The sequence below is a fragment of the Phascolarctos cinereus genome, unplaced genomic scaffold, assembly GCF_003287225.1.
Source record: "Phascolarctos cinereus isolate Bilbo 61053 unplaced genomic scaffold, phaCin_HiC Scaffold_5;HRSCAF=322, whole genome shotgun sequence".
NCBI lineage: Eukaryota > Metazoa > Chordata > Mammalia > Diprotodontia > Phascolarctidae > Phascolarctos > Phascolarctos cinereus.
This window is the reverse complement of record NW_027555958.1, coordinates 122,801,416-122,822,016: the sequence shown is the minus strand read 5'-3', so window position 1 is coordinate 122,822,016 and position 20,601 is coordinate 122,801,416. Positions and strand designations below refer to the sequence as shown.

Genomic DNA, 20,601 nt, shown 5'->3' with positions numbered 1-20,601 from the left:
AATGCTTCTTAGTGTCTATACAAGAAAAAATGAACTTGTCTGCTTTAATTCATCCTCACTTTAATACTTTCTGTTAAATTGTGCATGTTCCCAGTTCAGAAAAGTACATACCAGAACTTGCCAAATAGTTATTGAATCCCTTGCACTTATTATGGTGATTTCTGCTTATTTAAAGTGAAGAGAATCAAAACATAGCTAATATAAATTATAAGGTATCATTATCTGAACTCCCATTCTCACAGATGAGTCAGGCCCCAAAATTGTGCTAGATATACCTATTCCTTGGATTTCTAGGTGCATTCTTGAGTGGTCAGTAGTGATTCTCTGACAATGGCCTAAGCAACAATACCTGTGCTCCCCTGACCTCAAGATTATCACTTGAAAACCATTTAGTTAGCTAGCCTTAAGTACTTTTTTTTATTTTTAAGAAAGTGGTATTTTCTAAGTTGGCACAATAAGAACACTTAGTACAAGCATCCCCCCACCCCTGCTTCAAAGTCTGTGACTCACTATTCTTGCAGCACATACAAAGTCCTGGGGAAAATAAGTTCAAACTTAGAGTACACACAGTTAACTCACATTTTCTGATTGCTAAAACTCTGTTTCTCTCATCTATGGAGTGCTCAAGAAGTTTACCTTAGGCATGATATTTAGTCTCTTTCCAGGGCTTCTTGTACGACTGTGACTCCAATCTGTCCTTGGCTCCCACTAATGCAGACCCTGCCACCATCTTATCTGGGAATGCTGTTTAAGACAATGATGGGGGAGATGGGAAGCACTGTTATTTTGGAAGTATGATAGTAGAACACTGTTGGGAAGATGGAGAATTCTGATATCCTTCAAAGCTGGCAAGGTCTTTCCCTAATAAAAAGGGTTGGAGCACCAGTTGAAGTCTTTTTAAGTTTCCCCACTCCACCCCACCCCATAACACCACAACATCTATCCATCTAGCCTTGTCAATAAGTAGATCTATTTACTCATGTTTGGGATTCCTGGAGCTAAGTTCATCACACAATGAAATGGCCTATTTAGGGGTCAGTTTCTCTACTTTGAATATATGAAACATATTCCACAGTGCTTTTACTGGAAAGGGAGCTCTGGCATGAGATCTGTCTCATACAATTACATATATATATTCTGTGGTTCAGACTTAGTGACCTGTTGATTATGTCTGGCTTAACTTTAATTTCTGATACCTTTTTGCCCCTCCACACTATGACCCCAAGACTCAAAATCTGGGATTGATTAAGTACTATCAAAAACTTTTGAGGGGAAGAATATTTTTCTAAAGTCTTAAGCCTTGGCCTTGTATCCTTCTCCAATCAAAAGGGAACCTGGTATAGCACTTCAAACACCAAAAACAAAATTAGAGAGTTGAAATTCTTTCATTTCTGTAAAGCTTCTCCATTAAAATGCTTTTGGTAAAAAAAACTTAAAAAGTATGTTTTCATAAATATCACCCTCCAGTTAATAGTCAAAGCATGCAAACTGAGCCCAGGAATATTACACACAAAGTCTTTGCTTTGACGGGTTCATTTTTTATATCAAATTACTCACCTCCTAATGTTCACCCACCACTGATAATTGTGTATGGGTAGAAAGAATGCATGGTTCAGGATTTCCTTGAATGATGGAGGTGAAGGGTCTGTTTCTAGTGTATCAGCAGTATTAGCCCCAAAGAGATGGGGAATGAGTTAGCAAACAATGTTTTAGAGGCTTTCCACTAATGTTGTCAATCATTCTAGGGCTCTGAGGTCTAAGGAGGTGATGTGAGGTTAGGGAGAATATTAGCCCACAGACCTTTGAGGGTGCTAAGTCAGGAGGGAGATTGGTAGAATCCATCAGTGATTATATTGATATGCAAGAGACAGACAGAGAGGCAGGGCATATAACTAACACAAGTAACACTGACAAATATAATTCTCCATCACTCCCTGAATTTTGGCCTCCTTATTAGCACAGGCTTTCTGGTCCTGAGTCATTGTTCCAGTAACTACTTTTCCTTCTCTCATTTGATTGTGTTGTTCCATAGAGATATCCTGGTGGGCACCTATCCTGGGATGATTATTTGAACTTTGAACTTGGCCATCCCCTCCCACCTCAGGTGGGAACATTTCTCTACCTAAGGGATTCCCAGTCATTGGCATGTTTCAGCCATTTAACTTCTATGGGCTTCAATTTCCTCATCTATGAAATGACTTCTAAGATCCCATCTAACTCTAAAATCTATGAGCATTCCCATGGATTCTACTGATATCCAGAATTTTAAATCACTTGGATTTTTTTTTCATAATTGTTATTCTTTTCAGGTATTGCACTGTGTTAAAAAAGTTTCCCTATTAATATTTCATGTGTTGGGACAAGCTGGAAAATTTTAGGAATGAGTTAAGGATCAACTTCAGGAAAATAACTTTCTATATTTTTTGTCTCTCTCTTTTAGAAATTCCATTTTTAATTTGAAAGAAAAACTACTTCTACTTGAGAGAGAAAAGAAAAGTGAGAAAACCACATGGAAGACTCACAGGATTTAAACGAACAATCTGTAAGTCCTAATTAAAAAAAACCTTTTATTTAAAATAGTTAATATAAATGTGCCAAAGATCTTGCTTCATATTAAAATGAAAAGAAATGGTTGCTTTATCTCTATCCATCTTCTATCTACATTTCAATGTGTATATGTATGTGTGTGTGTGTGTGTGTGTGTGTGTGTGTGTGTATACACAGTGGCTACACAACAGAATTATTTAAGATCGAAATGCTGTAGAATACCTTTGATGACTGAGATCCAATTTCTATTTGCCTCCCATTATGGAAGGCTTATTTGAATATTCATTCATAACTCACAAAATTATGAAGCCTTATTCAGAAGAACAACGAACACTCAAGAAAACACTGTGGGTAATAACTGGATTTTGACATTTTGCACTTGTCTGAAATTATTGCATGCACAAACAATTTTCAAATTGTGAAACTTTGAGACAGAAGAACATGTATATTACATAATGGAATGATGATTCAAAAATTGAGGCATGGCAATCATAACCTTCCTATCATTTTTAAAAATTTCTGGGATCATATTTCAGATAAGCAGGGAAACTCATTGGAGAATATATTAGTTTTGTTTGTCTAGTAGGTTATGATTTTCTGCAAGGAGAAATCTTCTAGTGCCTTTAACTCTGCCTTCTTTACATTTCCCACTCATCCTCTTTGATCATGGAGTAACTTTGAAGTTGAAATTGAAAGCCAGCACTAGTTTGCTCATTGGAATAGTGCGTTAGGAGTTGTGGTAGTGTCATAGCAACTGGCTCATACTTGTGTCCATTCAATGTTACCTCACTGCCTACATAGGAGTAGTTATATCCCCAGGAATGAAACATTAATGTCCTCTATTTTGATTTATACAAATGAATGTAATCCTCTTCATTCACTTGGATAATCAGTAACAAATTGAATTGCTGCATCAGGAATTTCACAAGCATATGGGAAATTCACCTAAAGAAAATATCTTGGATTTATAATGGAGCAAATTCCTTTAGAAAATACTCAGAGCTTGAGATGAATATGAGTCAGAGGACAATCTACATAAAGATAGTCTCTCCTTATGCTTTCCTTTAAAATCTCTCATAAGATTTTATAAAGGTATTTTCTCAGTTGTGGGAGAAAACTCACTGTTTTTAAGATACATTTACATCCAAGCTCAAAACAGATTAGAAAAAGACTTGGCCTTTATACTAATACCAGAAAATGGAGATAACACATTCATTGCATGTTCTTATGAGACCACAAAAACATTTTTCTTCAATGAATTATGAGGGTTATTTTTAATAAGGAAGAAAATATGTATGCATATTATATACATACATATATTTATGCACATGTGAATGTATGTGTATATATGTATACAGAGACACAGATCCATATATATACACCCACACACACATACACACATTTACATGTGCATAAATATGTATATGCATATATAGGTTAAATAGGTTTTTTTCCCCTATTATTTCACTTCAGACCTCTGGCGTTGATATGACAGTCTAATCTCAACAATATACTACTAGTTATGTGTATGCGTGTATGAGTGATAATAAAAGGTAGATAGGCAAGCCATACACACACACACACACACACACACACACACACACACACACACACAATAATAAAATATAGACCGACACATAGCCATAGTCACTGCATCTTCTGATCCCTGTAGTACAGTACATAATACCCATGCAAGGATTATCACTCAGGACTAGGTTAATTCTGACAAAACTTTAGGAATCTAACCCACTGAAGTCAGTGGGTTAGAATTCCAGGAGGTCCAGCAAAACTAAGAGGATTCATTTGGGATCTGAGATCAGAGCAGACAGTAGTTCAGGTTCAGGGAGTCAGGCAAAGTATGAGAGATCAAGTTAGTTTCCAAGAACCAATTTCAAGGCTAGAGAACAATGATGTGTATTCTGATTCAGGTCAGGGTATCTTTCCCTTCTGATTTGAGAAGGGAGAGAAGAAGTGCTTTTACTAGTTCACCTTCCTTCTACTCCTTATGAAATTGTGCTGGTGAGTTCTTTCTTATCACTTTAATACTCTGTCAGCTATTTTTCATCTTTTACATATTGTACTACAGAGCTGAATGGAAGGCCAGAAGTTTGATGTGTGATTGGGTTTTAAAGCTCAATGGAGATTAGCATGATTATGATGGGGCTACTGTTGATTGTCAAACTGTGCCATATCTACATGCCTAAATGTCTAAACCCTTATGGCCTCACTGTTGGTTTTGAGTCTTCACAGAAGATCATACGATGACCATCTTGACCTTCCTCAACCCTAACTCCATTGTTGAATTGATACTGAATAAAATAGGAGCAAAGGAGGGAAAAACTTTGGGAAGAGAAAGAAAAGAAATAAAATAAAAGCACAAAACATTTTTCCTCCCTCCCATTCAATTATTTCTGCCTAGAAGTTAAACTGATATTGAAACCCATGGTGACTTATAGTAAAGGCTTCCTTTTCATTTGCAGTTAGATGGAGTTTAAAGTGATGTCAGAGATTCTATATTAAATGTGATCACTCATGTTAAAAGTCATCAGGAAGCTTGAAACTCATGTTAGATGCTAATGGTTTAACAATTCAGGTTGAGTGCTCTAGGATGACTTCTAAAGTCTCTTAAAGTTCCAAATGCCTATGAAATGCAAACTTAATAAGTCATGAGTTCCTATCTTTTTATAAGGATGCTTGCAATGATATTTGATCAAGAAGTTACCATAGAAACTCAAAAAATGTATCAGAAGTGAGCTTTCTTATCTCAAATAATTTATATAATCTACTTTAAATCTTTCAGGATTTGATATTTTAAATCCTCAAGGAAAAAACAAGAAAATCGTGATATTGATCAAAATCATTAAACACTTTGAAAGTACAGTTAAAATAAGTTGAGCATTGGGAAGAAATGAAGTTCACTCAGATCAAAATTATTATTTTAAAGTTAATTTTCATGACAGCTATGTTGCATTTATAGTCAACAATCTATTCAACAACCATATATTGAACTGGCAATTATGGAACACTGGATTTGGAGAAAAAGAACCTCCACTACTTGTCTGGGCCTCAGTTTCCTTATTTGGACTATATCTCCAAAGCTTCTTCCAGCTCTAATTCTCATAACTCTATGGCCCTTAGCACTTACAGTGTGAAGGGTTTTCTGACCTCAGAGTTGTTTGATTTGCATTTTTCTAATCAATAGTGATTTAGATAATTTTTTCATATGACTATAGGTAGCTTTAATTTCTTCATCGGAAAACTTGCATTCTTATAATGTACTTTTAATGTACCTCCCAATGGTGGGAGGTATAGTGATTGAAAAGTAATTATGGTTAAAAAAAAAGTAGTAGGGGGAAGTAGATTTGTTTTATTTTATTTTTTTGAATAGTGCATTGGGGAGAGGTTTTACAGATGTGAAATATAGCACGCACTTTCAAATGAGGTCACCATATTATTGGTTTTACTTAAATGTTTTACTTTGTTACAAGAGATCTCTCCCAAAGTAGGAGTAAGCTGTAAATGTTTGTACAAAACGTATCAATAAAACTTTAACAAATAAAAATTTTAAAGGATCATCAATGAAAGGTTTTTTTAAAGTGTTGGGGAGCCCTGCATAAATGGATGAAAAAAAACTGAGTGGAAGAATGTTTTAAGAAAGGATCCTTTCTATTGCTCTTAATTACTAAAAATGATAGAAGTTAATAAATAAATTGTAATTTGCAACAGGTTTATAAGTGATAATAAATACATTACATGTGTTATGTATGTAACACAATTTCAAATGGTTCAATTAGTAAAATTCACTAGTACAGTGTCATTTATTGGAGATTTTGAATTAACTTCAAAATATTGAGCTTTTACTATCCTGTATTACATAATTTCTATTAAAGACATGCAAGAAATTAGATTCTGATATTAAGATGAAAAAGCACATAGTTTCTGTCCCCACCCCTCCCTGCAAAAAAAACGCACATAGATAAGGCTTACAGCCATGTTTCATTTCCCTATCAGACTCCTCATCAACTCCCATGCCCCCAGCCTAGATCTTGCCACTCCTTCCAGTTTTGTAACTATAGTCACCTGTTAAGGTCATGTCTATTTACTACCCTGTTGTTGAATTCACCATCTCTGTATCTTTCAAACCATAATATTTCTACCTGGCCATAATTCCTCTATCTATTGTCTTCTATTTTAATGTAAACTTCTTGAGGGCAGGGACTTAAATTTTGCTTTTGTGTTCCCAGCACTTAGCACGTGGACTAGACTAGATCATTTTAAATAAATTCTTTCTCTTTAGTTAACTAATCAATTGATCAATTAGTTGATGATAAAAATAGAGTAGCATGATGGCAAAGAAAGATACAGACAGTGTTCTAGGAAAATTTGAGGTGGGATATGACAGTTTCATCTGGAAGAATTGGGGAAATCTTCATGGAAGACATGGTAAAATGGGGCAAACTTTGAAGGAAAAGAGAGATTTTGACAAATCAGAATGAAGAAGGAGGGAGTATATTTCAGGCATGGAGTCACATGAGGCACATTATGACTTCGGTATACTTTCCTCCAAGTTTCACGCGCTGTTATAGAGATTGTTCATTTGGATTAAACCTAGAAACTTAATGATTATAACAACAACAAAAAAAGGAAATTGAATATAATTTTAATTTAATAGTCAAGAAAACAAAATACCTTGTGTTTTCTATTTTTGTCTTTATGTCTTTAGAATTTAGTGCAGTGCCTAGCATATTGTAGGTGCTTAATGAATTCTTGTTATTTGATTTCTGATTTTCTACTTTTTAAGAAAAACGGAGTACTTTTAGCCTCATAGTCTTTAGCTCTTCATTCCTTGTGAGGGACAATGTGGTACAGTGTAAAAGAAGCTGGCATCAAAAGTCCTGGGCTTTACTCTTTCCTCCATACCTTATTACCAAGTCAGTTAACCTCTTGGACACTCAGTTTCCCCATTCATTAAAATGGGGAGTGGGGCTGGACTTGATGTTGTCTAAGATCCTTTCTGACTCTTTCTGATCTGTGTTTTGTCGTCTTCTTTACAACCACTAGTATATCCTTGCAGTCTGAAACTTATCAGATCTGCTCTTCAGATCCTCAGGGGTTTCATAGAATTATCTGTGCTATCAAGGATATGCTGTCAATTTCAAAGGACCTGAAAATCACTTATGAGTTTGGATGCTTTCACATGAATGTGTTTGGTAATTCCATGCAAAAGAATGTGCATTTAGAATAAGGGGTTGGGAATATAATTCAATAGTCCTGTTCCACTCTTCTTCTTTCCTCGAAACTGTAACTAGTTTCAATTTGTTTAGACACAACCCGTCTTTTCTTTTTAAATGCATTTTCATAAAGAGCTGGGGAAGAATCTGAATCATCCTGCCTAATATGAATAGATAAATAATGTGGATGCATGAATGTTCGGAAGCACTTGCCCTTGAAAGTGATATGGTGGATTGAAATATAAACCCACTTACCTGTTTACATGAGCCCAGCAAATATGGCTATTTCCAAATTAAATTTGGTTTGGTATGAGATGGATATACTCCGTCTTAAGAAAAATAGGCATTATGAAGTTATGAACTTAAAAACAGGTTACATTTACTTTTTTTCTGGTTATTAAGTGACTTATGGCAGCATTTAATCATTTAATACAACATTTATTAATCTCTTGCTATCTGCAAGGCACCTTGTAGGCATGGAAGATAACAAAGGAAAAAAAACCTTTGCACTCAAGGATCTCCTTTATTTACCGGAAGGGCAAGGAGGAAGTGTGAGAAGGGTGGAATCTGACATATACACATATAAATAAAACCCAAAATATGAAGAGGAGAAGCAAAGGAAAGATCAGACAGAAAGGGTACTTGAGAAGGGACAGAGTTATGAATAACTAGTGAGATCAGGGAAGGCTGGTCAGAAGAGGTGGTCTCTGAGCTAAACCTTGAAGGGAGAGAGAGAAACTGCAAGACAAACATGAAGAAGTAATGGATTTCAGGGATAGGGGACAAGTTGTAGGAATACATGGAAACAGGAGGTGAAACATTATATTTGGAGCAAATAGTGTTTTGTTTAGATTGAAACATCATGAAGAGAAATAATATGAAATGAGACTATAAATCAGACCCTTTTTTGAGGGGGGGGGAGGTCTTTAATGCCAAGATATAAACTTATATCTTATCCTAGAGTCAGGAGGGAGACACTAAAGGGTTGTAAGGAGACATGGACAGAATTTTACCTTAGCAAGATAATTTTGGCAGTTTTTTGAGTGTATTGGAACTGGGAGAGTCATGAGAAAGCTATTAATTAGAGTATTCTCATTGATAACTGATGAAATCCTCCACTAAGGTGATGGTAGCATTCATAAAGAGAAGGTTGTGGTTCAAGAAATGGTATAGAAATAGAATTAACAGGATTTAGCAACTAACTTATTGGCTATGGGTGGTGGAGTGCTGATAGAAATGGAAGAGTCAAAGATGATTCTGAAGTTATGAGTCTAGAGGACTAAGAGGATAGTGGTGGCCTCTACAAAAAGAGAGATATTTGGTGGAAAGAGCATGAGACTTGAAATCAGGGTACCTGCATTTGAACCTTAACTCTGGGACTAGTTGTGTGACCATGGGCAAAATACTTCACATCCACTTCACAGGACTATTATGAGGATCTAATTTGAAAATGGATTTAAAATGCTTTACAAGCCTTAAAGCTTTATGTAAATGACATCTAGTATTATTATTAGGACATATGAAAGAGGAGAAAATTTTAAGGGGAAGATGATTACCTCAGGTTTAGACAGGTTTGGTTAAGGTGTTAGTGGGATATTTAGGTAGCAATGTCCATTAAGCAACTATAGATGTGCAGGTACTAGAATTTAGGAGATTAGGGTTGGATTATAGCTTTTAAAATTATATTCATAGGGGTGATATTTGAACCTTAGAAAGTAGATGAGATCATCAAAGGAGAGACTTTTTCCATTGAACAGTGATCCCTTTGGGTCTATGAAATACATAATGTAACTAATTCTCAGGAGCACATATATTGTATAGAGATTTACACATAGTTCAGTAAGGATGAAATATGAATGCACCTGCATTTTCTGAAGAATTTTCCACAGCCTTAGGAGGGCTTCGACAGTTTTGGTGCTACTGAGTGAATTTCATGGTTTTGCTCTTAATCTGGGATTACAGGCTTCATCCTAGGTATGTATTCCTCACCTACCCCCCAAATAACTGTACATCATGCTTTAAACAATAGTAGCCTGCATTTTTTATACAGCTTTATGGTTTCAAAGTACTTCACTTATCACATTTTATTCCCATAGAACTTCTGTGAGGTGAGTAAGGTATTATTGTCACCTTTTCACACATAGAAAGATTGAGGTTCAGAGGTTAAGTGATTTGCCCAAGGTTACAAAACTAGTCAGTGGCTCAGCCTGGACTTGAACACAGGTTTTGGAACTTCAGGTACAATGCTCTTTCCTCATTGTTAATTCCATGTTGTCTCCTGTCTGTAAAAGTAAAGTAACCATAGGACAAGTTGTGCAGATAGAAATATAATCAACTTCTGTCATGCACGACTGGTCTTGAGAAACAGGAAAATATTGAAAAGATAGTTGGCCGTTGCTACACTCAGTGAAGGGTTTAGATTATATGGAAGATATTTTCAATTCAACTCTAGTATAGTAATCCTAATTAAATCAGTGGCTCTCTAACTGTATTCATAACTGGTTTTATAAAATGTATATGATAGTTCAATTTGGGGTAGTCAAACAAAGAGTAAGTATTTTTAAAGATTGTGGATCTTGGAGAGAAAAATAACTGTGGTCTACCCTGGAAAACAAGAGCCATAAGGACATTTTGACCACAGTTAGAAAAAGGTCCACAGGCTGACTAATAATAAATTCTTTTGTTTAAGCAATTGTAATAAAATATAGTGATTGGAACAATTTGATACACAGAGTCATACTTTAGATGCCTGGCCATGACATATGATAATTTGCTATATTCATGAGATTAAAAAAAGAATTTTATTCTTGAATTTTGTCTTAATATCAGAGTCATTTCTGCAACTGTCATCACTTCCTCAGCTTAATCTTTTCTTGTTACAAAGGAAAACAGTAAAATAAAACCATCTATTCATGACTTATTTTAATACAAGGCATGGAGAACATGCAGTTTTTATAGGTAGCTTCAACCGTGATTACTGATTTCATCTCTGCTAGTGCAGAAAATGGGAGGTCAGTAAATAAGGTAGTTGTACAGACACTGAAGACTTGTTCAGTTCTGGGTTTTATCTCTATAGTGCAAATGGATCCTTGGATTCTCACAGACAAAGGGTTTTAGTCAATCAACAAATATTCATTGAATTCTCTGTTGATTTATTACTGTTGCAGGGTCACTCTGCTATGTTCTGTTGGTATGGCATGTTTCCTTCCTTGATGCAATTCATAATGTAGGTGAGGGAGAAAAACAATGAACAGATGAAAAATATATTAGTAATAATAATAATTATTGTAGCTAGTGATAATAATGATAAAATTTGATTACACATGTACACATTACTGATTTATAATGTGCTTTGCATACAAAATCTCATTTGTGATAATACTTTAATAACAATATGGTAGTTAAGTAGCAAATACAGAATACATAACAAGAGAGTATTGATAAAGGAGTGGTATAAATAAAATTCGAGTCAAAGAATCTCAGTCAGAAGGGACATTGGACATCACTTAGTCTAGCCTAGATCAAAATGGGAACCTCCTCTTTAATGTCCCCATTTAGTGGTTATCCACAACCTCCACCTCAAGATCCCTAGTAACACAGAATTCATGACCCTTTTTGGCAGCTCATCCTACTACCAAATAGTCTGTTAGGAAGTTTTTCCTCATATCCAGCCAAAATCTGCCTGTCTTCCTGTCTTCAGCTTCCACTGATTACTCCTAGTTTCTCTCTGGGGACAAGCAAACAACGTATAATCTCTTTTCCATATGACTATCCTTCAAATACAGGTAGTGAGGGTAGCTCCTCCTCTTTGCCCTGCCCTCCCCAACCAAATAGTCCATTCTCCAGGCTCCACATTCTTAGTTGATTAAGTCCATCCCTGCATGGTAGGATTTGATGTTCCCAGGCCATTTTGTTTACCCTCCTCTTTTCATGTTATGACTTGCCAATGATCTCAAAATGTAGCACCTTGAATTTAAGACAGTATTCTGGATTTATTCTGACCAGGGTAGATTCCACTAGCTTTCTTGCTCTAGCTATTATACTTCTATTAGTCTACCCGAAGCTTAGACTAGTTATTTTGGCTGCAATTTCAAATTGTTGGCCCATTAAGATTAAAGCACATTAAAACCTCCAGGTATTTTTCACATGAATTACTTTCTAGTTCCTTTTCTGCCTTCCTCTATTTGTGCATTTTAAAAACTCAGTTGTAAGACTTTATTTTCCACATTCAATTTGTGTTAGTTTTGGTTTGTAGTTTTAATCGGTCAAGATCTTTTCAAATTAAGATTCTATCACTCATTACATTAACTCTGTGTCATCTAGAGATGAGATGAGATAATGATGATGATGATGATGATGATGATGATGATGAAGATGATAATGTTAGTTGGTGTTTCTATGTTTCTTTTAAGATTTCCAAAGCCCTTTACATATATTACCTCAGTTGGTCTTCACACCAATATTGTGAGAAAGGTGCCATTATTATCCCCAATTTAAAAATGACAAAATTGATAAATATAATGTTCTTTTGTCTAAGTAATAAAAATTCCATTCTTTTGTCTAAGCAATAAAAAATCTGTTCTTTTGTCTAAGTAATTAGTAAAAATGTTGAACAGAATAGGGCTAAAGATAGGGAAGGCATCCTTCCAACATTTGACATCAGTTTATTAGTCACTAGTTATTAGGAGCCAGTTGTTTATTTTTATTTTTTTTAGGGGGTGCATGTTCACATTTTAATTTCTCTCACAAGTTGCAAGATGCATTGCATGGGAGTCGAGTCCAAGACTAGACCCCCCTAAGGAGGCCGGTTCAGAACTGGCTCGATTTGGGATTTGGGGGTACAGGGTTATATACCTTTTCAACAGGGACTGATATGACCCACCATCATTCTACCTCCTGGAAAAAGGAAATATCTGTTCTATCAAACCTTCCACCATACCGTACCACTCCTAGATTTGGACTATCTAGGCAGACTCCACTCAAGCCTGAGCAGATTAAATCAATTCAGGCCTGGTTTGGAGTTTGACTAGGCTTAAGACTCATGTCCTTGTGAAGAACTTTGGAGCAGGAGGCTGGCTGCAGTGGTGGTGGGGGAGCTCTCAGAATCATTTTTCACAATTTCCCACCTGATTCTAATAAGAGTCATAGCCTTCTCAATGAATCACTAACTGATGTGGTCAACACTTCAAGGGTTTTGGGACTTAAAACAGGCACCAAAACGGGAAGAGGAGGGAAGGGAAGAAATTGATTGAACCATTGACCAAACCAAGGAGGTAATCCCCTTAGTAAGTATTAAAAGACACAAAGGGAAAGGATAAACAATGAATAAAATTGTCCGTTTAAGGCTCAGAAGTCTCATCTCATACGCTGTCTAGTGTATGGGACATCATCTGATGAAGTTTTCTGGTCAGAGTGTTGTTTGGCAGTCTCCAGGAGACTCTCTTCTTAATACTCCTTGTAGAGAGAGATCCTTTTTCTTTGCTAAAATCTTCTACAAAATTGATCTTAACACAATTTTAAATTACCTTGCCAGGTCAAATAATGAAAGTTAACTTGACCCTTATGTCTCTATTTTTACAAAATAAAAATTGGAACCTTGGCCAATTGTCATGTTTAAGAAACTCAAATTAAAAAGAAAGAAACAGAAAAATTAGAACCCAGTTTTTATACCTTGCATGAATTCATTATTCATTCCCCCATCTGGAGGATGAGATTCCACTAAGGAACCTATAACAACACTTTTTTTTTTTAAAGATGGACTCAAATACTTACGTAAAACATTGAGTGATCAATTTTAAAAGAGTGCATATCAATTAATAAAACAATTCCAACTTCTAGTCATGTTCAAATAAATAACCCTTAATTAAAGTGGATGCTTCCTTTAAGGCATTTACAAGACAGGCCACAAGCCATGCTTCTTTTAACATTAACTAATTGTAACAAAACTGAGACAGGTATGATATTAACTAAGTAACAGAATAATATCCTGGTTTCACAAGTCCTTGACCTAATTATCCCCATATCATTATGAGGAATTAAAAGACCCTAACTTATATAGGAATATATACTAATAACAGATGTCAAGGCTGAATACTTAATTAGTTAGTTGTTTGGGCTAAAATTCTAGGCCAAGTAGACTTGCATCTTACTATAATAACTTCAGATGTTCCAACATCAATCTGTCATTTCATAGATTTAATATTGTTTTTCAAAACTTTTTGATTATAGAAATTTGCCATAAAGAACAGGGACATAACTATAATAAGGGAACATTGTTCCCTAACTTCATGTCAGTTCCAGGCAAAAGTGATGCAGATGGCCAATTGCATTGAGTCAGGCTTAAAGTCTGCCAGGTGGGGTATTCATATTAGGGAAATTGAGTCAGAAGAATCCTACTTCAGCTCATGCAGAATAGTCATTCTCCCAACTTTTCCCATGAGAACACCCTCTGCAGTTCACAGCCCTCATAGGGTTGCTGGCATCATAGATCAGTGGTTCAATAGCATTCCTTGATAATCATCCCTGGAGTCAGACTCAGAACATCAGTCAGTTCACAGTCCCATAAGGTCTTGAATAGCAAGTCCCAACAATCAGAGTTTCAGATATAATCTCATATTGGTTGAGAACATCTTTAAGGTGAGCCTCAGGTAGTTTTCATACATTCCTACACATGTACTAGTTCCTGATTAAATAACAAAAGGAATAAAATCAAATTTCCCATTAAGATCATAAGTTTCTACTCTAATAGATTTGCATCTCTGTTTCTCAGGCTTATTGTCCTTCTCTAACCTACTTAATCCGAAAGAATGAGACACTTCAGGAACTGAATCTTATACATATAATAACTTCAAACACTAATTTTTACTCTTGTTTAGGTTGTGGAATGAATTCAGATCTGAACAGCAAGGTCTTTCCCATTCAGAGCTCATTCTTTTTTTTTGTTTGTTTTTTGTTTTTGTTATCTATCTATCTATTTGTCTATCTATCTATCTACCCATACATACATATAATTTTTTCCCTCCAACTACCCTAATACTGACAAAGGTCTCACGAGTTATAAATATTATCTTCCCATGCAGGAATGCAAACAGTTCAACCTTAATAAGTCTCTTATGATTTCTCTTTCCTTTTTACCTCTTCATGTTCCACTTGAGTCCTGTATTTGAAAGTCAAATTTTCTATTTAGCGCTGATCTTTTCATCAGGAATGATTGAAAGTCCTCTATTTCACTAAATGACCATTTTTTCCCCTGAAGGATTATACTCAGTTTTGCAGGGTAGGTGAAATTCTATCTCCTTTGCCCTCCGGAATATTATATTCCATGCCCTGTGGTCCTTTAATGTAGAAGCTGCTAAATCTTGTGTTATCCTGATTGTGTTTCCACAGTACTTGAATTGTTTCCTTCTGGCAGCTTGTAATATTTTCTCCTTGACCTGGGAACTCTGGAATTTGGCTATAATATTCCTAGGAGTTTTCCTTTGGAGATCTCTTTCAGGAGGAGATCTGTGGATTCTTTCAATTTCTATTTTGCCCTCTGGTTCTAATATATCAGGGCAGTTTTCCTTGATAATTTCTTGAAAGATGATGTCTAGGCTCTTTTTTTGATCATGGCTTTCAGATAGTCCAATAATTTTTAAATTCTCTCTCCTGGATCTATTTTCCAGGTCAGTTGTTTTTCCAATGAGATATTTCACATTGTTTTCTAATTTTTCATTCTTTTGGATTTGTTTTACAGTGTCTTGATTTCTTATAAAGTCACTAGCTTCCAATTGCTCTATCCTTAATTTTAAGGAAGTATTTTCTTCAGTAATCTTTTGGACTTCCTTTTCCATTTGGCCAATTTTTCTTCTTAGGGCATTTTTCTCCTCATTGGCTTTTTGGACCTCTTTTTCCATTTGGGTTAGGCTGTTTTTTAAGGTGTTAATTTCTTCAGTACTTTTTTGGGTCTCCTTTAGCAAGCTGTTGACTTGTTTTTCATGATTTTCTTGCGTCACTCTTATTTCTCTTCCCAGTTTTTCCTCTGCTTCCCTTACTTGCTTCTTAAAATCCCTTTTGAGCTCTTCCAAGGCCTGGGACTGATTCATATTTTTTGTTGGAGGCTTTGGATGTAGGAGCTCTGACTTTGTTGTCTTCTTCTGGCTGTATATTTTGATCTTCTTTTTCACCAAAGTAAGATAATATAGTCTGACTCTTTGCGCTGCTTGCTCATGATCCCAGCCAATTACTTGAGTTTTAAACTCTTTGTTAAGGTAAAAGTCTTCTTTCAATGTGGAGAATGTACTGTTCCAAGCTTCAGGGGTTTGTACAGCTGTTTTCAGAGGTACTTGTAGGGACCTGTAAATTTTCAGTTCTTCCAAGGTGGTATGATAAGGGGCGAGGTGTTTACTCCTTTCCTATTCTGTGCTCTGATCTATTAGTGACCACAAGTACTCCTTTCTGTCGTGGACCCTGTGAGGAGAATTTCCTCTTCCTAGCCACTACAAACTCCACCATGCCAGGGCTCCTCCTTGCGCAGGACCACTGCCCAGAACTGTGACCCAGGTCCAAGCATGGGCAAAGCAAGAGATTCCTGCCTCAGCACTCGCAAAGAGATTGATCCCTGCAATCCCTCTCTGATCAGCCACTGGATTTCCCCTCAGTCTGTGGGCCGGAAGCTCAGGAGGCAGCTGCCCCCCCCAAGGGCCAAACTCTCAGGGTACTAGAGCTGAGACCCCAAGCTCCTCTCCCAGCAGTGCAGAAACAGACTTTTCCCACTGACCTTCTGAGTTGTCTTTGGCATTCATGGATTGAGGAGTCTGGAAACTGCCACAGCTGCCCATGATTCAGTCCTCTGAGGTCTGCTCAAGGTTCACTGTGGCCTGCTTCCCCCCCGTCCCCCGCCTCCTACCCCCCCCACTGCACTGCACACTGCTCCCAGCCTGGTGCAATATACCTTTCTGATCAATCATCCAGGTTGTCTTGGGCTGGAAAATTGTTTCACTCTGTCTTTTTGTGGGTTCTGCTGCTTTAGAATTTGTTTAGAGCCATTTTTTATAGGTATTTGGAGGGGTTTGGGGGAGAGCTCAAGCAAGTCACTGCTTTCACTCCACCATCTTGGCTCCTCCAGGAACCAATTGTTTAAACAATTCTGAATACCAGCCTCACTACCACTCTCCAATTTGTCTAGATGAATACAATCAAATGTATCAATAAGTATCTGACTGAAATCCAAATATGCTATGTCTATTGAATTCCCCATCATTCCAATACCCTTACAGTAGATGGAATGCTGGACTTTGAGTCAAAAATACATGTTAGAATTCTACCTTAGATATTTACCACCTATGTGCCCCCTTGTCAAGTTCTGTAACCTCTCTGAGACTCAGTTTCTTCAAGTGTAAAAATGAAGATAGTAATACGTGTCCTTAAGGGAAATAAAATATATAAATAACCTTGGTAATTTTATAGTGCTATGTAAATGTGATGGATTATTAGTATGATAGCTGATCAGTGTGTGAAGCCTTAGTACTGATCCAGCAAGTTAGGTTCATTCCAAGTCAAATTATATCACAGGTTCCCAAAGGAACTGGCATATTTCACCATAGTATCTTGCCCCTACCTGAGCCAGAGAATACAACAACTAGCTATATCAAATTACAGGGGTCATCCAAAGTCTCAATGAACACCCTGAGTCCTGCAACATTATTCAGCAGTAGAAATTGAGCCTTTTTGAGAGACTAGTAGAAGGTAAGGAGAGAGTGGATGGTGGGTAAGAAGATGGAATTTGAAGCTTCAGGTAAGTTATTTATGTATGCTAATCAGTTAGAAAAGAATAAAAAGATAGACAAGAAGTAAAAATAAAAAAATTATTTTCTGTTTTAGCAAAAAAGTTCATATTTCCTGAACAATGAAATAGTTTGCTGGTACTGACAGCTTTTTACCAGCAGGCCACTAGAAAAATAAAAGAAAACTTAAATACCATATAGTCTTTTTTCTTAAGTAAAATGCTGCTTGTTTGTTTTTTTTGGGAGGAAGTTGTGTTTACTTTTTTGGTGTCTAATGCCTATATATGAAAAGGAAGCCACTAAACACAGACAAAGTTGTCACGTTGCAAATATCAAAATCAGCCTTACAAAGGTGTAGGTAGTCACCAATGTGTCATTGAAAAGATTTCCTTTCTACCACTAGGGCTTATTATGATGTTTGAGGTTTCGTCAGATTGGATGAGTATTTAGTCTTCTTTCATAATGAATTTACTTCCTGGAAAAAGGATACAAATATTATTGATCCTTATTATAAATGATCAGATTTCCTCCATGATAAGAGAGTTCAAGTTTGCAAAGGAATACTAAGCATATGGAAGTCGGGAGGTCCAATGAAAGAGGGCAAGGAAGAAATGAAAGAAGCTGAGTTGCAGCTGGGGAAGAAAGTAACAAGGATAAACTTCTCTTCTTTCACCTACTTCATGATTTTGCTAAAAGCCAACCCTGGCATACATAGATTGTGAACTGTTCCATTTTTCTTTCTTCTCATACTTCCAGGAAAGAATAAAACAATAATATTTTAGTATTTTTATTTCTTTTCATTTTTTGGTTTAGTCTGTTGACATTTGCTCACCAAAAATACCATGTCAAATAATGAAAATTAAACACAAGTATGGATCCCATCAGGACAACCAGATAGTTTGTTTGTTTTATTCTGTTTCCCATCAATAAACCCAAAGATTCAGAACCATGTGGCTGTGCTAAATATGTGGTTTCACCATACGTAATAATGCATTCAGTCTCATTTTATGAGGTCATGTTTAGTTTATGATTTTTGAATAGACCCATGTTTGAAATTACCTTCAATTTAAGCTCTTTCTGCATTAGGAAAAAAAAACTATCTTCATATATAATTTTGAGATTTGAGAAACATAGATCAACCATCCCTAACTCTCTCTGAATTGTTGTTCATTTACAGGAGTGCCTGAAATCACTCTTGAGCCAGTGCTAGGCTTAAGAGGCAGTTCTACCAAGGTGTTAAGCACTTTTCTTTGTTTGTTTGCTTTTCTCTTAGTTATTATTTACTGCTCAATCAGCATTAACAGAAGAAAAATAATTTGGCTGCTAACTTACTAGTTTAGGATTTCAAAGGGCCTTATTAGAGACTGATGTAATTTCATCCTCTGGACCTTTTATATAACAGAGTGCACATTTAGGTTAATTCATTATAACCTAGGATTAAACAATAGGTTGAAGTTGAATAGAACTAGGTTCCAAACCTTGTTGTTGTTTTTCAAAGTAATTTTATATACTATATATATTCTTCTGTCAATCTATTTATTTTTGTAGAGTATACTAGTACTTTAGAACAGAGCAAAAATATTTCCTAACATCCAGAGTATACCAATGACATGTTTTTATTTTGGACTGGAACTTTTCTACTCACTGAAGTTTTCCCTGAAGTTTTTCTTCAACTAACTGTCCTGTCCCTAAAGACATTTTTACTATCATCACAAATATTTTTTTTCTAAAATATTAGATGATCATTAGACCACTGATTTTTTTAAATTGCTTTTTTAAAAGCTCTGACTTGGATTCATATGGCTAGAATTTGTAGGCTATTTTTTTCTTTAAAGGTATGCATTTTTGGAGTAATTTTTATGTGGAGCTTAAATAGAAGGAAAAGGGAAATAAGAAAAAAAATCTAATGTAGATTTTGAGAGTAGTAAAGTGCTTTAAAATGTTAGTGGAAGAATCCCTGAACGATAGAGATTGGACCTGTCTTTTCATTAATATGAAGAGAGAAAACTCACTATGCAATGCAGATTCATACCTTATCTGCCCCTTATTGAGTGTCCCAAAACTGTTAGTGTAGTTTTAAGCTTTAACGGATTAAATATTTTTAAAATCTCAAAGAATGTTGAATTGTAGGATTATGTTTTTTTAATCCATTCTGCTATCCACTTCTATTTTATGGGAGAGTTCATTCCATTCACTATTGTGTCTTTCTCTCTATCCTATTTCCCCTCTGTTTATGCTTTTCTTTCTCCTTTCTCCCTTTCTCTCCTCACCAGTGTTTTGCTTTTGACCACCGCCTCCCTCAGCCCAGCCTCCCTTCTATTAGACCCCTCCCTTTTCTTCCCTTTTACCCTTATTACTTCTTTCCTACCTTCTCTCCTCCTCCATTTTCTTTCCCCTTTTCCCTCCTACTGCCTGTAGAGCAAGTTAGATTTCTATACCTCACTGATTATGTTATTCCCTCTTTGATGTAATGATAAAAAAAATCTAATCAAGTGGGTTAGATGGATCTAAGTAAATGGACTAATCTAATCTAACTAAGGGAATGTACTGGGAGAAAAGGAAAGAAGGAGGCAGACAAGGTTAAATTATATTACAGGAAAAGGCACCAAAACCTGTTACAGTAGAAGGAAAGAAAGGAGGGAGATGAGCAAAGTCAACTTATACCCACCTCCTCTTTGTATACCCCTTTAAAATGGTGTAATAACAGTACAGTTCTCAAGAGTTACAAGTGTTATCTTCCCTGGAAGGGATGTAATCAGTTTGCCCTCATTAATAACAGGCTGTTGTTTTTTTCTGTCCTGTTTAACTTTTTATGTATTTCTTGAGTCTTGTATTTGAAAATCAAATTTTCTGTTGAGCTCTGGTCTTTTTATCAGGAAGATTTGGAAGTCCCCTATTTCTTTGAATGTCTTATCTCTTCCCCTGAAAGATTATGTTCATTTTCACTGGGGAGTTGATCCTTGGTTGTAAACCAAGCTCCTTTACCGTGTGAAATATAGTATTCCACTCCCTAATATCTTTTAAAATAGAAGCTGCAAGATCCTGTGTAATCCTGACTG

General features: G+C 36.0%; 1 protein-coding gene across 1 annotated transcript in view; it reads left to right on the top strand.

Moving 5' to 3' along the window:
- The window catches only part of EYA4 (EYA transcriptional coactivator and phosphatase 4), a 379,107-nt gene that overhangs the window by 82,298 nt on the left and 276,208 nt on the right, over nt 1-20,601 (top strand). Inside the window, 1 exon segment of the mRNA XM_078155123.1 lies at nt 2,441-2,542. Coding sequence (XP_078011249.1) covers nt 2,510-2,542 — 33 coding nt within the window. The 5' untranslated portion in view covers nt 2,441-2,509.